The sequence below is a fragment of the Anolis sagrei genome, chromosome 4, assembly GCF_037176765.1.
Source record: "Anolis sagrei isolate rAnoSag1 chromosome 4, rAnoSag1.mat, whole genome shotgun sequence".
Taxonomy (NCBI): Eukaryota; Metazoa; Chordata; class Lepidosauria; order Squamata; family Dactyloidae; genus Anolis; species Anolis sagrei.
In genome coordinates, this window is record NC_090024.1 from 5,692,772 (window position 1) to 5,713,440 (window position 20,669).

The window sequence follows — 20,669 nt, forward strand, 5'->3', positions numbered from 1 at the left end:
AATAATATTTATTTAATAATAATTTAATAATAATAGTTATTATAATATATTATATTATATTATATTATATTATATTATATTATATTATATTATATTATATTATATTATATTATATTATATTATATTATATTATATTATATTATATTATATTATATTATATTATTATATTACAATTCTAACAGTGTGAACAGCAGCCTGGCTGTGCTTTCCCTTGTGGCCTGTCGTTCCCCTTCGCGGCCGCTGGGCGCCGCTGTTTCCCCTCCCTGCCTGCCTCCCTGCGCCTTTCCCCTTCCTTCCCAGGTTCCTCCTCCTTCCTATTTTTCTGCTTTTCTGCAAGATCCAGGGATCTGTTCCTTCTGCTTCCCCTTCCCTTCCCTCCATTCCTTTCTCAGCTCTTTCCGGCCATTAAGCAGCAGCAGCAGCAGAAGGGGAAGGAAACCAGGAGGAGGAGGAAGAAGAAGAGGAAGAAGGGGAGCCTTGGAGCCAAAGGAAAAGTGGGTGCCCAAAGAGAGGGAGCCCCCTTTTTGCAAGCTTTCCTGGCCTTGCAGCATTGCTTCCACTCCCTATTTTGCAGAACCCTTGGCAGATGGGCATAATAGGCACCACATGCAACCAGGTGAGCTGGGCTTGCGGGGATCTGTAGTTTTTCCAAGGCCTGGGTTTCACCCTAATGCCTTTCCTTTGAACCCTCCAAAAAGGGGGTACACAGAGAGGGAGATACCCCACTTTCCCCCCACATTCCTGACACCTTGACAGGCATTAGTTTGCAACTCTCCCTTGATATCCCCATAAAGAAACAAATGCAATGTGGATGATGCTCCTGCATGGATTAGGAATGGGATATTATTATTTATATTATTATTATTATTATTGAATATATTTGTTATTGCTATTTATTATTATATTGGTTATTTTTAATATATAATAATATTATATATGGTATTATAATATTATATATTATGTATTATTATATTGCTTATTATTATGCATTATTATATTGTTTGTTATTTATTCTTGTGTTGTTTATTATAATATTGGTTATATTTATTAATATTGCATTGGGTATTATTCTTTATTATATTGGTTACTGTTGTTAATTGTAATTATATTGGTTATTATAAAGTAAACAAATTAATAAATAATACTTATATTTTGTATCATTATTATTTATTATTATATTGCTTATTTTTAATATATAATATTATATATAGTATTATGATATTGTATATTATGTATTATTATATTGCTTATTATTATGTATTATTATATTGTTATTTATTCTTGTGTTGTTTATTATATTTGTTATATTTATTAATTAGTTATATTTATTAATATTGCAATGGGTATTATTCTTTATTATATTGGTTACTATTGTTAATTGTAATTACATTGGTTATTATGAAGTAAGTACATTAATAAATAATATTATTTAAATTATGTATCATTATTATGCATTATTATATTGGTTATTTTAATATATAATAATAATATTATATATGGTATTATAATATTGTATATTATGTATTATTATATTATTTGTTATTTATTGTATTGCTTATTATATTGGTTATATTTATTAATATTGCATTGGGTATTATTCCTTATTATATTGGTTACTATTGTTAATTATAATTACATTGGTTATTATGAAGTAAGTACATTAATAAATAATATTTATATCTTGTATCATTATTTATTATTATTATATTGGTTATCATGATTGTTATATTGCTTATCATTATTTTTATATTGGTTATTATTATTTTTATATTGGTTACTATAATTTTTATTATTTTAACAGTATTATTATTTATTATTACATTGGGTATTGTTTATTATTTTATTATTATATATTTTGGTTTTTTGTGTCAGGAGAGACTTAAGAAACTGCAATAAATAATAATAACCAATATAATAAATAATAATAACTATTATAAATAATAATAAGCAATATAATAAATAATACTAACAATTATATTGGTTATTATTTTTATTATATTGGTTTTTATTAATATATAATAATATATTATATTATTATAATATTGGATATTATTATGTATTATGATGTTGCTTATTATTATGTATTATATTGCTTGTTATTTATTATTCTTATATTGTTTACTATTATATAGGTTATATTTATTATTATTGCACTGGGTATTATTATTTATTATATTGTTACTATTGTTAATTATTATTAAATAGGTTATTATGAAGTAGGTAAATTAATAAATAATATTAATTGTATTGTGTGTTATTTATTATATTGGTTATCGTTATTGTTATGTCGGTTATTATTTTTATATTGCTTACTATTATTTTTATTATTATAACGGTATTATATATTATTAGTACATTAGGTACTATTATTTATTATATTGGTTACTATTGTTAATTATTATTACATAGGTTATTATGAAGTAAGTAAGTAAATAATATTAATTATAATGTTCATTATTATTATTTATATTGTTTATTGTTATATCGGTTATTATTTTTATTGTTATAATGGTATTATTTTTATTGTTACATTGGATATTGTGACTATTTCTTCTACCCCATCTCTTCTCAACCTCCGAAGGGGGACTCAGGATGGCTTACATTTTGGCAACAATTCAATGCCACTACAAACAAACAATTACAATAATACAACAACCATTAAAAACAGTACATAAAGCATTAATTAAAACAATAAATAGTATCATCAGCTGTCACGCCATTCCAACCCATTTCCAACCAAATTGCTAATTAAGTCTGCTATCCAAAAGCCTGGTCCCAAAACCACGATTTTATTTTATTTTTCCTGAAAGCCAAGAGGGATGTAACCAATCTTATCTCACTTGGAAGCACGCTCCACAGGCGGGGGGCCACCACCGAGAAGGCCCTGTCACTCGTCCCCACCAGGTGCATAATAATAAAAATATTATTGCTATTATTATTGCTACTACCTACTAGGAGAGATGGGTAAAAAATAAAAATATTATTACTATTATTGTTATTATTGCTACTACCTACTAGGAGTGGTGGGTAATAAAACATTATAACAATAATAACAATAATAACAATAATAATAAATATTATTATTGCTGCTACTACTATGAGAGGTGGGTAATAAAACATTATAATTATAATAATAATTATAATTATTGCTGCTACTACTAGGAGAGATGGGTAATAAATAAAACATTATTATTATTATTATTATTGCTACTACCTACTAGGAGTGGTGGGTAGTAAAACATAATAATAATAATAATAATAATAATAATAATAATAATAAATATTATTATTGCTGCTACTACTATGAGAGGTGGGTAATAAAACATAATTGTAATAATAATTATAATTATTGCTGCTACTACTAGGAGAGATGGGTAATAAAACATAATAATAATAATAATAATAATAAATATTATTATTGCTGCTACTACTATGAGAGGTGGGTAATAAAACATAATTGTAATAATAATTATAATTATTGCTGCTACTACTAGGAGAGATGGGTAATAAATAAAACATTATTATTAGTATTCTTAGTATTATTAGTATTGCTACTACCTACTAGGAGGGATGGGTAATAAATAAAAATATTATTATTATTATTATTATTGCTACTACCTCCTAGAAGAGGTGGCTAATAAATAAAAATATTATTACTATTATTATTAGTATTGCTACTACCTACTAGGAGTGGTGGGTAATGAAACATAATAATAATAATAATAATAATAATAATAATAATAATAAATATTATTATTGCTGCTACTACTAGGAGAGGCGGGTAACAAATAAAACATTATTATTATTAGTAGTAGTAGTATTAGTATTATTATTATTGCTACTACCTACTAGGAGAGATGGGTAATAAATAAAAATATTATTACTATTATTATTATTATTGCTACTACTTACTAGGAGAGATGGGTAATAAATAAAACATTATTATTACTATTATTATTATTGCTACTACCTACAAGGACTCATGGGTAATAAATAAAACATGATTGTTGTTGTTATTATTATTATTATTATTATTATTGCTACTACCTACTAGGAAATAAATAAAACATTATTATTATTATTTCTATTTGAGTCTCCATATGGAGAGAATCCATGGGATATAAATAGATATAACAATAATAATAATAATAATAATAATATATCTCCAAAGCTGTGCAAGTCTTTTCCTCTCCCAAAAGAAGGGTGTCCGATGATTTATGCTTTGACCGAATAGTTAAGTTAGCAATTTCTATTGGAAATGAAACGAACACCCAAATAATTGTATGTTCTCACTGCCTCTCTCTCTCTCTCGTTCTTTTCTTGGAGGGTTCCAGATTTCCAAATGTGACCTTAGTCGGATGGGGTGAAGTGGCCAAAACGCAGAAGTCCTGGTGATTCCTCAGAAGCTGGTGGAGAACCCCTCGTGCACTGGATTTGCACCATTATTTGGATTTTCTCCTTGGAGAACGCTTGAAGGTCCACCTATCATGGGATACATAGTGTGGATTTTTGGATACCTATAAAGCAGAGGATTTGGGAATATTTGGAAACATATATTGTGGGATTCCTCCCATCTTGCAACGGGAGTCATGCGACGGTGAGGACGAGGAGAGCAGAGGAGGAGGAGGAGGAAGCCGAGATGTCTCTCTCCAGGTTGAACAGCTTTGTCAATGGCTTCGTGGAGGACCCTTCGGGGCCCGAGGCCGGGGGGCCGGACATGGCCCGCATCCTCAGCGCCTTGGAGGTGGGCACCGTCCTCACCTTGTTCTACCAGAAGAAGTCCCAACGGCCCGAACGGAGGACCTTCCAAGTCCGTCCGAAGAGCCGGCAGATCGTCTGGAGTCGCACGCTAGAGAAGGTGGAAGGAGATGGTGAGTGGGCAAGCGTACGTGAAACGTGAACACACCCTCTAGTATGCCTGGCATTGGGGGGTAATATAGTTGAGACGAGGCAAGGAGGGCAATGGGATACAGGCCATCCCCAAGTTACCAACTTACAAACGACTCATAGTTAAGAACAGGGGTGAGACAACAAGAGGTGAGGGAAACTCACACTCGAAAGAGCTATTATCATAGGGTAAATAAGTCTCCACTGAAGTATTATTATTATTATTATTACTACTACTACCTACTAGCTGAGGTGGGTAATAAATAAAACATTATTATTATTATTATTATTATTATTGCTTCTACCTACTAGGAGAGGTGGATAATACATAAAACATTATTATTATTATTATTATTATTATTATTATTATTATAGCTACTACTAGCTGAGGTGGGTAATAAATAAAACATTATTATTATTATTATTATTATTATTATTGCTACTACCTACTAGGGGAGATGGGTAATACATAAAACATTATTATTATTTTTATTATTATTATTATTATTATTATTATTATTATTATTGCTACTACCTACTAGGAGAGGTGGATAATACATAAAACATTATTATTATTATTATTATTATTATTATTATTATTATTATAGCTACTGCTAGCTGAGGTGGGTAATAAATAAAACATTATTATTATTATTATTATTATTATTGCTACTACCTACTAGTAGAGGTGGATAAATAATAATAATTGCACAGTAATTATTATTATTATTGCTACAACTAGGAGAGGTGGGTAATAAATAAAACATTATTATTATTATCATTGTTATTATTATTATTGCTACAACTAGGAGAGGCGGGCAATAAATAAAACATTATTATTATTATTATTATTATTATTATTATTGCTACTACCTACTAGTAGAGGTGGATAATAAATAAATTATTATTATTATTATTATTATTATTGCTACTACCTACTAGTAGAGGTGGATAATAAATAAATTATTATTATTATTATTATTATTATTATTATTGCTACAACTAGGAGAGGCGGGCAATAAACAAAACATTATTATTATTATTATTATTATTATTATTATTGCTACAACTAGGAGAGGCGGGCAATAAACAAAACATTATTATTATTATTATTATTATTGCGACTACATCGCTGTGGAGTGGAAAATTGGCAGACGTCTTCAGGATGTGTGTGAAGTGTGCTGATGTTCCCCCGATGTGCTGATCCAGATGTTCCCAAGATGTTCTGCTTTGGCTCCCATCATCTGTTCTCGCCGCCTCCTTTTTGTGTGTTTGCAGCCCATCCTTTTCCTCCCAGGCTTTAGGTTTCCCTCGTTTCCTTTGCCACCCAAGGACCCTTCGACTCCTTCAAATGAGCCAGAAATGGATCCGTGCCCTTTTGTTTTCCTTCGACTCATTTCCTGAAAGATGAGCGCATGGCTGCTCTTAAATCCTGAACAGGAAGGATGGGCTACCCTATGGAACAAAATTCGAAATATTTTTTTCTCCTAGTTTGAAAGTGTTATTTCCTGTTTAATTGCACAGTCCTTACTTTGAAAGTAGTTGTTCTACTCCAGAAACGTTGTTTTTGTGCCAAAAACTATGCTGAATTGTTTGAGACTTGATATTCACTGAAAAAGTAGAGCAAAAATGTGCTGCAGGATGTGCTGCAGTTTTTGCAGAGGCATCTCTCCCATGTGAGGTCTACCTCACATTGGAGCTTCATACACGAGGCATCTCTCAGTGAGGTTTCCCTCACATGGGAGCTTCATACACGAGGCATCTCTCACACTGAGGTTTACCTCACATTGGAGCTTCATACACGAGGCATCTCTCACACTGAGGTTTACCTCACATTGGAGCTTCATACACGAGGCATCTCTCAGTGAGGTTTACCTCACATTGGAGCTTCATACACTAGGCATCTCTCACACTGAGGTTTACCTCACATTGGAGCTTCATACACGAGGCATCTCTCACACTGAGGTTTACCTCACATTGGAGCTTCATACACGAGGCATCTCTCACACTGAGGTTTACCTCACATTGGAGCTTCATACACGAGGCATCTCTCACACTGAGGTTTACCTCACATTGGAGCTTCATACACGAGGCATCTCTCACACTGAGGTTTACCTCACATTGGAGCTTCATACACGAGGCATCTCTCACACTGAGGTTTACCTCACATTGGAGCTTCATACACGAGGCATCTCTCAGTGAGGTTTACCTCACATTGGAGCTTCATACACTAGGCATCTCTCACACTGAGGTTTACCTCACATTGGAGCTTCATACACGAGGCATCTCTCACACTGAGGTTTACCTCACATTGGAGCTTCATACACGAGGCATCTCTCACACTGAGGTTTACCTCACATTGGAGCTTCATACACGAGACATCTCTCACACTGAGGTTTACTTCACATTGGAGCTTCATACACGAGGCATCTCTCACACTGAGGTTTATCTCACATTGGAGCTTCATACACGAGGCATCTCTCACACTGAGGCTTACCTCACATTGGAGCTTCATACACGAGGCATCTCTCACACTGAGGTTTACTACACATTGGAGCTTCATACACGAGGCATCTCTCAGTAAGGTTTACCTCACATTGGAGCTTCATACCTGAGGCATCTCTCACACTGAGGTTTACCTCACATTGGAGCTTCATACAGGAGGCATCTCTCACACTGAGGTTTACCTCACTTTGGAGCTTCATACACAAAGTATCTCTCAGTGAGGTTTACCTCACATTGGAGCTTCATACATGAGGCATCTCTCACACTGAGGTTTACTTCACATTGGAGCTTCATACACGAGGCATCTCTCACACTGAGGTTTACCTCACATTAGAGCTTCATACACGAGGCATCTCTCACACTGAGGTTTACCTCACATTGGAGCTTCATACATAAGGCAACTCTCACACTGAGGTTTACCTCACATTGGAGCTTCATACATGAGGCATCTCTCACACTGAGGTTTGCCTCACATTGGAGCTTCCTACACGAGGCATCTCTCACACTGAGGTTTACCTCACATTGGAGCTTCATCTGTGTGCCCAGGGGGGAGTCTCTCATTCAGCCATTGATGGAGGTTCTGGGTTTGAGCCTGCCACTTTTGGAATCTCGCTTGCTGGGGTGTTCCAGCGAGTGTCTCTGTAGATCTTAGAAAACTATTTCTTGATTTAAGTCGTTGACGTACTGGCTGATACCCAAACAGGGGATGAGCTGGAGATGTCTCTGCCTTGGTCCTTTCACTATTGGCTGCTACTTCCCGGCGGATGTCAGGTGGTGCAATACCGGGTAGACAGTGTAATTTCTCCAGTGGTGTAGGGCGCAGGCACCCCATGATAATGCAGCATGCCTCATTAAGAGCCACATCCACTGTTTTAGTGTGGTGAGATGCGTTCCACACTGGGCATGCAGCAGAGTAGCATAGCGCAAGGGCAGATGCCTTCACTGTGTCTGGTTGTGATCCCAAGGTTGTGCTTTCGTATGATATTGTTTCTAGCGCCCACTTTTTGCTTGATGTTCAGGCAGTGCTTCTTGTAGGTCAGAGCACGGTCCAGAGTGAATCCCAGGTATTTGGGTGCGCTGCAGTGCTCCAATGGGATTCCTTCCCCTGTCATGCTCAGAGCTCGGGATGCTTGTCTGTTCTTAAGGTGAAAGTCTGTGTTTTAGATGGATTAGGGATTAGCTGGTTTTCCCTGTAATAGGCAGTAAGAGCACCTAGAGCTTCGGAGAGCTTCTGTTCAACCATCTCAAATCTCCCTGCTTGGGCGGTGATGGCACGATCATCATCATAGATGAATCTCTCTGTCCCTTCTGGCAGTGGCTGGTCATTTGTGTAGATGTTGAACATGGATGGAGTAAGCACGCTCCCCTGAGCCAGGCCATTCTTCTGTTTCCGCCATCTGCTTCTCTGGCCCTGGAACTCAACAAAAAAGCTCCTGTTTTGTAGCAGGTTTCCTATGAGGCGGGTGAGGTGGTCGTCCTTTGTGATATTATACATTCTTCTCAGGAGGAGGCAGTGGTTCACAGTATCATAAGCCGCTGACAGGTCTATGAAGACAGCTCCTGTGAGTTGTCTAGAGACACACACTCTCTCAGCCTCAAAGGAAGGAAATCTGGCCAAGTAAAACCCATAATAAGCTCTTCTTTGGGTCTCAGAATCTAGGAGTTGTCTGAAAGAGGAAACTGGCCAGTTACTGGCAAATACTGGTTGAGATTTTTCGGTTGGAGCACAACTTTAAAACCACCAGGCAAGGAAACCGCAGTGTGGTGTGTATGTGTGTTATACACACACAGGATTCAGTGTTAGGGAAGTATTACAAAAACCCACATTTCCACTTTAGCTGCTTGTCAGTTGCCCAACTTCCCAAACACCTTTAATATATATATGTGTGTGTGTGTGATTGTGTGTGTGTAATTGTTTTCTCACTGGAGGGTTGCACCGAACCGCTCAAGCTAAGTGCAGACATTGTGGTTTGCCTTTCTCTGCCCACAATGTCTTCTAAAACCTTACTTTAACCAAAATCAGGAATTAGAACTGGGGTGGCGAATGTTGTGGCCTCATAATATACCTGGGCCAGTACTGTTTCAGCTGTTGTTGTTGTTGTTGTTGTTGTTATTTGAAAGACAACAAGATGAGTCCACAGCAGACACTCTGCTGGCTGTTGAATTGGATCACACGTTGGACACTTCCCAAGTGTCTAGGACTGTGTGATGTATCGGCGAATAATGCGTGCAGATCCAGTAAGGTGGTCTTCTGCAGCTGACAGATGTTAATGTTGTCAGCGCCGATTGTGTTTAAGTGCAGGCCAAGGTCTTAAAGCACTGCACCCAGTGTGCCGATCACCACTGGGACCACCTTGATTGGCTTGTGCCAGTGTCTTTCCAGTTTGATCTTTCAATCCTACATCATATCCATACAGTCTCAAGGTAATATTTTACCCAACAATTCTAACCTGCTCGTTATTTTTATTATTATTAGAAACGCATCAAGGTGAGTCCACAGCAGACAAGATCTCTCTGCTGGCGGTTGTGTTGGATCACACGTCGGACCGTTTGCAGCTGACAGGTGGTGATTTTGTCTGTGCCTATTGTGTTTAAGTGCAGGCCAAGGGCTTTAGGCACTGCACCCAGTGTGGCGATCACCACAGGGACCACCTTGACTGGCTTGACAGGGAGCGGGGTGAGCTCCTGCTGTTAGCCCCAACTTCTGCCGAGCTAGCAGTTCGAAAACATGCAAATGCGAGTAGATCAATAGGTACCGCTCCAGAGGGAAGGTAATGGCACTCCATGCAGTCATGCCGGCCACATGCCCTTGGAGGTATCTACGGACAACACCAGCTCTTCGGCTTAGAAATGGTTGGCAGTTCGAATCTGGGGAGCGGGGTGAGCTCCTGCTGTTAGCCCCAGCTTCTGCCAACCTAGCAGTTCGAAAACATGCAAATGTGAGTAGATCAATAGGTCCTGCTCCAGTGGGAAGGTAACAGCATGCCATGCAGTCATGCCAGCCACATGGCCATGGAGGTGTCTACAGACAACACCAGCTCTTCGGCTTAGAAATGGTTGGCAGTTCGAATCTGGGGAGCGGGGTGAGCTCCTGCTGTTAGCCCCAGCTTCTGCCAACCTAGCAGTTCGAAAACATGCAAATGTGAGTAGATCAATAGGTCCTGCTCCAGTGGGAAGGTAACAGCATGCCATGCAGTCATGCCAGCCACATGGCCATGGAGGTGTCTACGGACAACACCGGCTCTTCGGCTTAGAAATAGTCGGCAATTCGAATCCGGGGAGCGGGGTGAGCTCCCGCTGTTAGCCCCAGCTTCTGCCAACCTAGCAGTTCGAAAACATGCAAATGTGAGTAGATCAATGGGTCCTGCTCCAGCGGGAAGCACAATTGAAGGGAGTCATGCTGGCCACATGGCCTTGGAGGTGTCTACGGACAACGCCGGCTCTTGGGCTTAGAAATGGAGACGGGCACCAACCCCCAGAGTCGGACACGACCGGACTTAATGTCAAGGGGAAACCTTTACCTTTACTATGTTTCCAGCAAAAATCAAAATAGTTGCAAGCCACGTGGCTCATGTTTTCCAAAATGGGCCACTGACCGGGATGTGGCTGGAGGGGATTGCAAGGCCGCTCCAAAGCCACACTTTGCATCAATATACTGAGATTCAGAGGAAGGATTAGGGGCTTCGAATTGCCTGCTTCTCCCTTTCCACTCTTCTCTAGCCTTTTCTATTGGGGATTAGATTGCTTCGTTGGGAAGTCCGATTTGCTGCTTGCCCCGTTGACCTGACCTCTCCGTTGGGGGTCGTCCCCAGTTTTCGGGTTTTCCCGGCGGGTGCTTTTCTTGCTTTTTGTGTGTGCACACTTCTTGATCCTTTTCAAGAAGACGCTGGACTTGACATAAAGGTCAAACCCGCACGTCCATCTCTTGACATATTTATTATAGTCAACTAGAGCACTCTAGCATTCATTTCCCTCTCTTCATAGAATCAAAGAGTTGGAAGAGACCTCATGGGCCATCCAGTCCAACCCCATTCTGCCAAGAAGCAGGAATATTGCATTCAAATCACCCCCGACAGATGGACATCCAGCCTCTGCTTAAAAGCTTCCAAAGAAGGAGCCTCCACCACACTCCGGGGCAGAGAGTTCCACTGCTGAACGGCTCTCACAGTCAGGAAGTTCTTCCTCATGTTCAGATGGAATCTCCTCTCTTGTAGTTTGGAGCCATTGTTCCGCGTCCTAGTCTCCAGGGAAGCAGAAAACAAGCTTGCTCCCTCCTCCCTGTGGCTTCCTCTCACATATTTATACATGGCTATCATGTCTCCTCTCAGCCTTCTCTTCTTCAGGCTAAACATGCCCAGTTCCCTAAGCCGCTCCTCATAGGGCTTGTTCTCCAGACCCTTGATCATTTTAGTCGCCCTCCTCTGGACACATTCCAGCTTGTCAATATCTCTCTTGAATTGTGGTGCCCAGAATTGGACACAATATTCCAGGTGTGGTCTAACCAAAGCAGAATAGAGGGGTAGCATGACTTCCCTAGATCTAGACACTAGGCTCCTATTGATGCAGGCCAAAATCCCATTGGCTTTTTTTGCCGCCACATCACAATGTTGGCTCATGTTTAACTTGTTGTCCACGAGGACTCCAAGATCTTTTTCACACGTACTGCTCTCGAGCCAGGCATTGACCCCCATTCTGTATCTTTGCATTTCATTTTTTCTGCCAAAGTGGAGTTCTTCATTCTTTTCTTCTTCAGCCTTTTCCTTTGTTATCATTCCTGGTTCTGTTTCTTCTCCGTCTCCTCCCCTTTTGCTCTTCTTCTTCCACTTTTTAATTCTCCTTCTTACTTCTTCTTAGACCTTCTCCTCTTCTACCCTTTCTTCCTCTTCCTCATTCTCTTTCTCCTTCCGCCTTTCCTCTTTCTCTTCCTCCTCCTTCCCATCTTGCTTTCCTTTCCACTTTTTCCTCCTCTTCTCTTGTCTTTTCCCCCTCTTTCTCCTTCTCTTTTTTTGCCTTTTCCTCCTTCTCCTGCTCTTCTTCTTGCTCTTCTTCATCATCCACTTCTTCCTCCTGCTCTTTCGTCTTCCATCTTTCCGTCCTCCTGCACCTCCTCTCGATCTTGCTCTTCTTTTATACTTTTCCTTCTCCTCCTTCTCTGTGTTCTTTCACCTTTCCCTCCTTCTGCTGTTTTTCTTCTTCCACCTTTCCTTCTCCTTCTTTGGCTTTTCCTCCTCCTCCTTTTTCTTCGTTCACATTTTCCTCCTTCTCCTGCTCTTCTTCTTGCGCTTCTTCATCATCCACTTCTTCCTCCTGCTCTTTCTTCTTCCTTCTTTTCATTCTCCTGCACCTCCTCTCCATCTTGCTCTTCTTTTGTACTTTTCCTTCTCCTCCTCCTCTGCCTTCTTTCACCTTTCCCTCCTTCTGCTGTTTTTCTTCTTCCACCTTTCCTTCTCCTTCTTTGGCTTTTCCTCCTCCTCCTTCTTTTTCTTCTTTCACATTTTCCTAGTTCCATAATAATAATAATAATAATAATAATAATAATAGTCTTGCACAAGCCAGTCAAGGTGGTCCCAGTGGTGATTGGCATACCGGGTGCAGTGCCTCAAGACCTTGGCCTGCACTTAAACACAATCGGCGCTGACAAAATTACCACCTGCCAGCTGCAAAAGGCCACCTTACTGGGATCTTCATGCGTCATTTGCCGATACATCACACAGAAACTTGGGAAGTGTCTGACGTGTGATCCAATTCAACAGCCAACAGAGTGATCTTGTCTGCTGTGGACTCATCTTGTTGTGTTTCTAATAATAATAATAATAATAATAATAATAATAATATAGATCTCGTTTGCTGTGACATACTGTAGTTTTGTGTCAGTAAAATAATAAGAAGGAGGAGGAGGAGGAGGAGACGACTCTTGCACAAGCCAGTCAAGGTGGTCCCAGTGGTGATCGGCACACTGGGTGCAGTGCCTAAAGACCTTGGCCTGCACTTAAACACAATCGGCGCTGACAAAATTACCATCTGCCAGCTGCAAAAGGTCACCTTACTGGGATCTGAATGCATTATCTGCCGATTCATCACACAGTCCTAGACACTTGGGAAGTGTCCGACGTGTGATCCAATTCATCAGCCAGCACATCTATCTTGTCTGCTGTGGACTCATCTTATTGTGTTTCCAATAATAATAATAATAATAATAATAATAATACTCTGGCACAAGCCAGTCAAGGTGGTCCGAGTGCGCCTGTACCTTGGGAAGTCTGACTTGGCCATGGTAGTCCACACTCTTGTTACATCCCGTATAGACTACTGCAATACACTCTACGTGGGGCTGACTTTGAAGACTGTCCGGAAGCTCCAACTAGTCCAACTTTCTTTCTCATTACTTTATTTTCTAGATCACCAGACTGGGCCACAGTAACGCGTGGCAGGGGACGGCTAGTTCCATAGTAATAATAATAATAATAATACTCTTGCACAAGCCAGTCAAGGTCGTCCCAGTGGTGATCGGCACACTGGGTGCAGTGCTTAAAGACCTTGGCCTGCACTTAAACACAATCGGCGCTGACAAGATTACCATCTGCCAGCTGCAGAAGGCCACCTTACTGGGATCTGCACACATCATTTGCCAATACATCACACAGAAACTTGGGAAGTGTCCGACGTGTGATCCAATTCAACAGCCAGCAGAGTGATCTTGTCTGCTGTGGACTCATCTTGTTGTGTTTCTAATAATAATAATAATAATAATAATAATAATAATAATAATAATACTCTGGCACAAGCCAGTCAAGGTGGCCCGAGTGCGCCTGTACCTTGGGAAGTCTGACTTGGCCATGGTAGTCCACACTCTTGTTACATCCCGTATAGACTACTGCAATACACTCTACGTGGGGCTGACTTTGAAGACTGTCCGGAAGCTCCAACTAGTCCAACTTTCTTTCTCATTACTTTATTTTCTAGATCACCAGACTGGGCCACAGTAATGCGTGGCAGGGGACGGCTAGTTCCATAATAATAATAATAATAATAATAATAATAAGACGACTCTGACACAAGCCAGTCAAGGTGGTCCCAGTGGTGATGGGCACACTGGCTGCAGTGCCTAAAGACCTTGGCCTGCACTTAAACACAATTGGCGCTAACAACATTACTATCTGCCAGCTGCAAAAGGCCACCTTACTGGGATCTGCACACATTATTCGCCGTTACATCACACAGTCCTAGACTTTTGGGAAGTGTCCGACGTGTAATCCAATTCAACAGCCGGCAGAGTGTCTGCTGTGGACTCATCTTGTGTTTCAAATAATAATAATAATAATAATATAGATCTTGTTTGCTGTGACATACTATAGTTTTCTGTCAGTAAAATAATAATAACAATAATATCAAGAAGAAGAAGAAGTAGACTCTTGCACAAGCCAGTCAAGGTGGTACCAGTGGTGATCGGCACACTGGGTGCAGTGCCTAAAGACCTTGGTGTGCACTTAAGCACAATCGGCGCTGACAAGATTACCATCTGCCAGTTGCAAAAGGCCACCTTACTGGGATCTGCACGCATCATTTGCCGATACATCACATAGAAACTTGGGAAGTGGTCCCAGTGGTGATCGGCACACTGGGTGCAGTGCCTATAGACCTTGGCCTGCACTTAAGCACAATTGGCGCTGACAAAATTACCACCTGCCAGCTGCAAATGGCCACCTTACTGGGATCTGAACGCATTATTCGCCGTTACATCACACAGTCCTAGACACTTGGGAAATGTCCGATGTGTAATCCAGTTCAACAGCCAGCAGAGTGTCTGCTGTGGACTCATCTTGCTGTGTTTCAAATAATAATAATAATAATAATAATAATAATAATAATAGGACCCTGCCTAGACGATGCTTTTCTGCTCAGCTCCCTTCTCCCTCCGGCAAGCTCTCTTCATGGCCTGAATCAACGTTTGCAGCCATCCCGGATTCCTTATTTATAGCGTTTTTTCTGGCAAAGGGCCCTTGAAAGCATTCGCATCAAAACAACAATCTATAAACAGTCTCATAAGGAGAAGGGAACAGGCTCAAAAGGGAGCCATGACCCAGATTAAGCAGCGCAAACGAAAGAGAGGAAAGGGAAGGAATCCAATCCTCTTCCATCAAGGTCAAGCAATCACGTATCATCATCAGGGACGGCATTATTATTAGGTTGCCCCTGGCAGCAATTGCGGAGGGACAGCAACAGCAGCAACAAACAGATAACCCACAGATTTTGCAAACTTGGTAGTTGATTAAATGTCCTTTGACCAGTATCTGGCCACTTGGAGTGCTTTTGGTGTTGCCGCAAGAAGGTCCTCCCTTGTGCATGTGGCAGGGTTCAGGGTGCATTGCAACAGGTGGTCAGTGGTTTGCTCTTCTCCACACTCGCATGTCGTGGATTCCACTTTGTGGCTCCATTTCTGAAGGTTGGCTCTGCATCTCATCGTGCCAGAGCACAGTCTGTTCAGTGCCTTCCAAGTCGCCCAGTCTTCTGTGTGCCCAGGGGGGAGTTTCTCATTGATTGAGGTTCTGGGTTTGAGCCTGCCACTTTTGGACTCTCGCTTGCTGAGGTGTTCCGGCAAGTATCTCTGTAGATCTTAGAAAACTACTTCTAGATTTAAGTCGTTGACATGCTGGCTGATAGCCAAACAGGGGATGAGCTGGAGATGTCTCTGCCTTGGTCCTTTCACTATTGGCTGCTACTTCCCGGTGGATGTCAGGTGGTGCAATACTGGCTAAGCAGTGTAATTTCTCCAGTGGTGTAGGGCGCAGACACCCCGTGATAAAGCGGCATGTCTCATTAAGAGCCACATCCACTGTTTGAGCGTGGTGAGATGTGTTCCACACTGGGCATGCGTACTCAGCAGCAGAGTAGCATAGCGCAAGGGCAGATGTCATCACTGTGTCTGGTTGTGATCCCCAGGTTGTGCCAGTCCGCTTTCATAAGATATTGTTTCTAGCGCCCACTTTTTGCTTGATTTTCAGGCAGTGCTTCTTGTAGGTCAGGGCACGGTCCAGAGTGACTCCCAGGTATTTGGGTGCGCTGCAATGCTCCAGTGGGATTCCTTCCCAGGTAATAATCCTCAGAGCTCGGGATGCTTCTCTGTTCTTGAGATGAAAAGCACATGTCTGTGTTTTAGATGAGTTGGGAATCAGCTGGTTTTCCCTGTAATAGGCAGTAAGAGCACCTAGAGCTTCGGAGAGGTTCTGTTCTACCATCTCAAAGCTCCCTGCTTGAGCAGTAATGGCACGATCATCAGGGTGAGAAGGGTAGAATATAAGTGTTTTAAATAAATAAATAAATAAATTCCCTGTCGTAGTCAACTGTGAATCGCACATATCGTATCTCTGCGCCTGTGCAAGACAACTTCGGAACCTTCTAGAAAATAAAAATAGACATTTTTGGCAGGGGGTTGGACTGGATGGCCCATGAGGTCTCTTCCAACTCTTTGATTCTATGATTCTTTCACCCCTGCCTTGCCCCGCCCACTCCCCCAAGTGTATATAGCCTGTGGGCGGGGCTAGGCCTCCAGTTCTCTTCATCCGCCGCTTAGCAAGCAGCTTGAGAACCTTCACTCAAAACGATATTAAAGCATGCAACAACAAATTAGTGTCCACACTCCAACTTTTCACCAAAACTGCATTCATTCTATAGTTGTTGGGGTTCAGCCTCCGTGCGAACCAGAACCTGAACCTGATTCTTTAATTCTATTTCGTGATGCAACTGAACAGACCTCTGAACATGTATCTTTCCCTGATGGGGTTGAATCTGTTGATTATGAGGCCGGTGGCGGGGAAAGTGAAACTGAACTTCTTGATGTTTTGGAATCAAGCAGTGATAGCTCTCCAGAGGGACTCACACCTGGGTTTGGTAATGAGGACCGAAGAGAACAGATTTGGAAAAACAGGAGTGAGTCGCAGTTTCTACGAAGGTCAAATAGATTACGGGAGAGGGAGGCTTCAAAGTCTGGAGGCGTTTCAAGAAATAGGGAAAGTGAAACTGAACTTCCTGTTGAGAATGTTTTGGAATCAAGCAGTGATAGCTCTCCAGAGGGACTCACACCTGGGTTTGGTAATGAGGACCGAAGAGAACAGATTTGGAAAAACAGGAGTGAGTCGCAGTTTCTACGAAGGTCAAATAGATTACGGGAGAGGGAGGCTTCAAAGTCTGGAGGCGTTTCAAGAAATAGGGAAAGTGAAACTGAACTTCCTGTTGAGAATGTTTTGGAATCAAGCAGTGATAGCTCTCCAGAGGGACTCACACCTGGGTTTGGTAATGAGGACCGAAGAGAACAGATTTGGAAAAACAGGAGTGAGTCGCAGTTTCTACGAAGGTCAAATAGATTACGGGAGAGGGAGGCTTCAAAGTCTGGCGGCGTTTCAAGAAATAGTTTCTTTAGTTTAAGGGGCCTCTTCCCGGCTGTCTAGCCAGATCAAGCAACGTTTTAGACTGAGGCAGTATCTTGGCAGATTTCCTGTGTTCCATGGCCTGCATTTTCAGAGGTTTCTAGTTTTCAAGTACAGTTAGTGATGCTAACAGGTTCCTGGTTTCTGTATTGTGTCTTTTGGAATTTTGCTCAAGTTCAGAGTTTTTCTGACTGCTGTGTTTCTACTGTGGCATTTTGACTTTGCATTTACCTTTCTTTTGTAACCATTTTTCATCAATAAAGAGGATTGTTTTTCCCCACAGTCCAGTGTGGTGGATTTAATCTTATGGTCTTGTTTCCTGAACCGGGATGCAACAAGAGTGTAGATACATCCAAACCCATTTCAGGTGCTCTGAATTCCCCCCTTGAGTTCCCAGGTATCCATTTATTTTATTTTATTTTTTGCAAAAATGGCCCAAATCCTGATTGCTGTCAGGGCTTCCAACACGCCGACAACATGCCTTGAATCTGTCCCCAAAATCTGTGTTAATGTGTAATAATCAGGCGAGGAAAGGTGGTAAAAGAGTGATTGGAGTGTGATTTACAACTGAAAATCATAGAAAGGGTGTTTGTGGTTACAACCTTTGGAAAGTGTGAAATATTAAAAATCTCCATGGTGTAGTAATGGAACTTTGAATGATCATCAAGTTTGCAGACGACACCAAATTGGGAGGGAGAGCCAATACTCCAGAGGACAGGAGCAGGATTCAAAACCATCTTGACAGATGAGAGAGATGATTGGCCAAAACTAACAAAATGAAGTTCAACAGAGACAAATGCAAGATACTCCACTTTGGCAGGAAAAATGAAATGCAAAGATACAGAATGGGGGACAATGCCTGGCTCGAGAGCAGTACGTGTGAAAAAGATCTTGGAGTCCTCGTGGACAACAAGTTAAACATGAGCCAACAATGTGATGTGGCGGCAAAAAAAGCCAATGGGATTTTGGCCTGCATCAATAGGAGCCTAGTGTCTAGATCTAGGGAAGTCATGCTACCCATGCTCTATTCCGCTTTGGTTAGACCACATCTGGAATATTGTGTCCAATTCTGGGCACCACAATTCAAGAGAGATATTGACAAGCTGGAATGTGTCCAGAGGAGAGCGACTAAAATGATCAAGGGTCTGGAGAACAAGCCCTATGAGGAGCGGCTTAAGGAGCTGGGCATGTTTAGCCTGAAGAAGAGAAGGCTGAGAGGAGATATGATAGGCATGTATAAATATGTGAGAGGAAGCCACAGGGAGGAGGGAGCAAGCTTGTTTTCTGCTTCCTTGGAGACTAGGACGCAAGGGAACAATGGCTTCAAAGAGAGGAGATTCCATCTGAACATTAGGAAGAACTTCCTGACTGTGAGAGCCGTTCAGCAGTGGAACTCTCTGCCCCGGAGTGTGGTGGAGGCTCCTTCTTTGGAAGCTTTTAAACAGAGGCTGGATGGCCATCTGTCAGGGGTGCTTTGAATGCAATATTCCTGCTTCTTGGCAGAATGGGGTTGGACTGGATGGCCCATGAGGTCTCTTCCAACTCTTTAATTCTATGATTATAGTACTTCTGAACGAATGAATGATTGGATTTTCATTCTGCTTTCTGGTTGCACAAAGCGATCAGTATTCTGCACAGATAATCGGCCTTTCACCCTCCCGGAGTGGCACGCACCGGTCTGGGCAAGCATTGTTCGGACACCTGTATTATTTTAATTATTGTTGTTGTTGTTGTTGGTTCGTTTGCACACTCCCTTTCCCTTTGCCAGGCAAACAAGCCCCGTCTTCATGTCCGCAGCCCCTCCGAGCCCCTTGGCTGGCTCTGTGCTGCCTGAGACGCAGTCCCTCGCTTTGCATGCGGCACAAAGACCAACTTTATTTTGTGGCTAAATAAATAAACTGTTTGGCTTTTGGCAGCCCGTGGGCTGTGAACTGGGGCGCACACTGGAGAACACTGGGCTATTCAGAGATCGGCTGGGTGGCATTCGCTGCAGGAGATGCAGGCAAAGCGTTGAAAGGAGGGGATTCTGTTTTCCGTGGGTGCGTCTACACTGGAGAATTAATGCTGTTTGGCACCACTTTGGCTATGGCATCCTAGGAGCCCTTAACCTCAGCCTGTCTGTGGAATAATAAAGAACCCTTGTCTGTTTGAAGCAAGTGTGGAAGTTGCAATTAGCAAGCTTGAGTAGCATTGAGTAACCATGAAGCTGCAAAGTCAATCAGTGAGGGTATATGCATAGACGTAACAAGTGAAGCGAATATATGTCCAGGGTGGGAGAAAGAACCCTTGACTGTTTGAATCGTGTGGACGTTGCAATTAGCATGCTTGAGTAGCATTGAGTAGCCACGACACTGCAAAGTCAATCAGTGAGGGTATCTGCATAGAGGTAACAAGTGGGGTGAATATATATCCCTGTGGAATAATGTCCAGGGTGGGAGAAAGAACCCTTGACTGTTTGAAGCAAGTGTGGACATTGTGATTAGCAAGCTTGTATAGCCATGATGCTGTAAAGTCAATCAGTGTGGGTGTCTTCATGGAGGTAACAAGTGGGGTGAATATATATTCATGTGGAATAGTGTCCAGGGTGGGAGAAAGAACCTTTGTCTGTTTGAAGCAAGTGTGGAAGTTGCAATTAGCAAACTTGAATAGCATTGAGTAGCCATGAAGCTGCAAAGTCAATCAGTGATGGTGTCTGTATGGATGTAACAAATGGGGTGAATATATATCCCTGTGGAATCATGTCCAGGGTGGAATAAAGAACCCTTGACTGTTTGAAGCAAGTGTGGACATTGTGATTAGCAAGATTGAGTAGCCATGATGCTGTAAAGTCAATCATTGAGGGCATCTGTATGG

The 20,669-nt window shown here is 41.3% G+C and overlaps 1 protein-coding gene across 2 annotated transcripts in view; it reads left to right on the forward strand.

Moving 5' to 3' along the window:
* The first annotated feature begins 278 nt into the window (after positions 1-278).
* The window catches only part of LOC132775158 (1-phosphatidylinositol 4,5-bisphosphate phosphodiesterase gamma-1-like), a 134,978-nt gene continuing 114,587 nt past the window's right edge, over positions 279-20,669 (forward strand). The window contains exons 1-2 of one of the 2 annotated variants that reach the window (XM_060775983.2): positions 279-616; positions 4,327-4,871. In XM_060775983.2, the coding sequence (XP_060631966.2) occupies positions 4,640-4,871 (232 nt within the window). In that variant the 5' untranslated portion in view covers positions 279-616; positions 4,327-4,639. The remainder of the gene's footprint in view (positions 617-4,326; positions 4,872-20,669) is intronic. The other variant, XM_067467235.1, reaches the window with a different exon arrangement.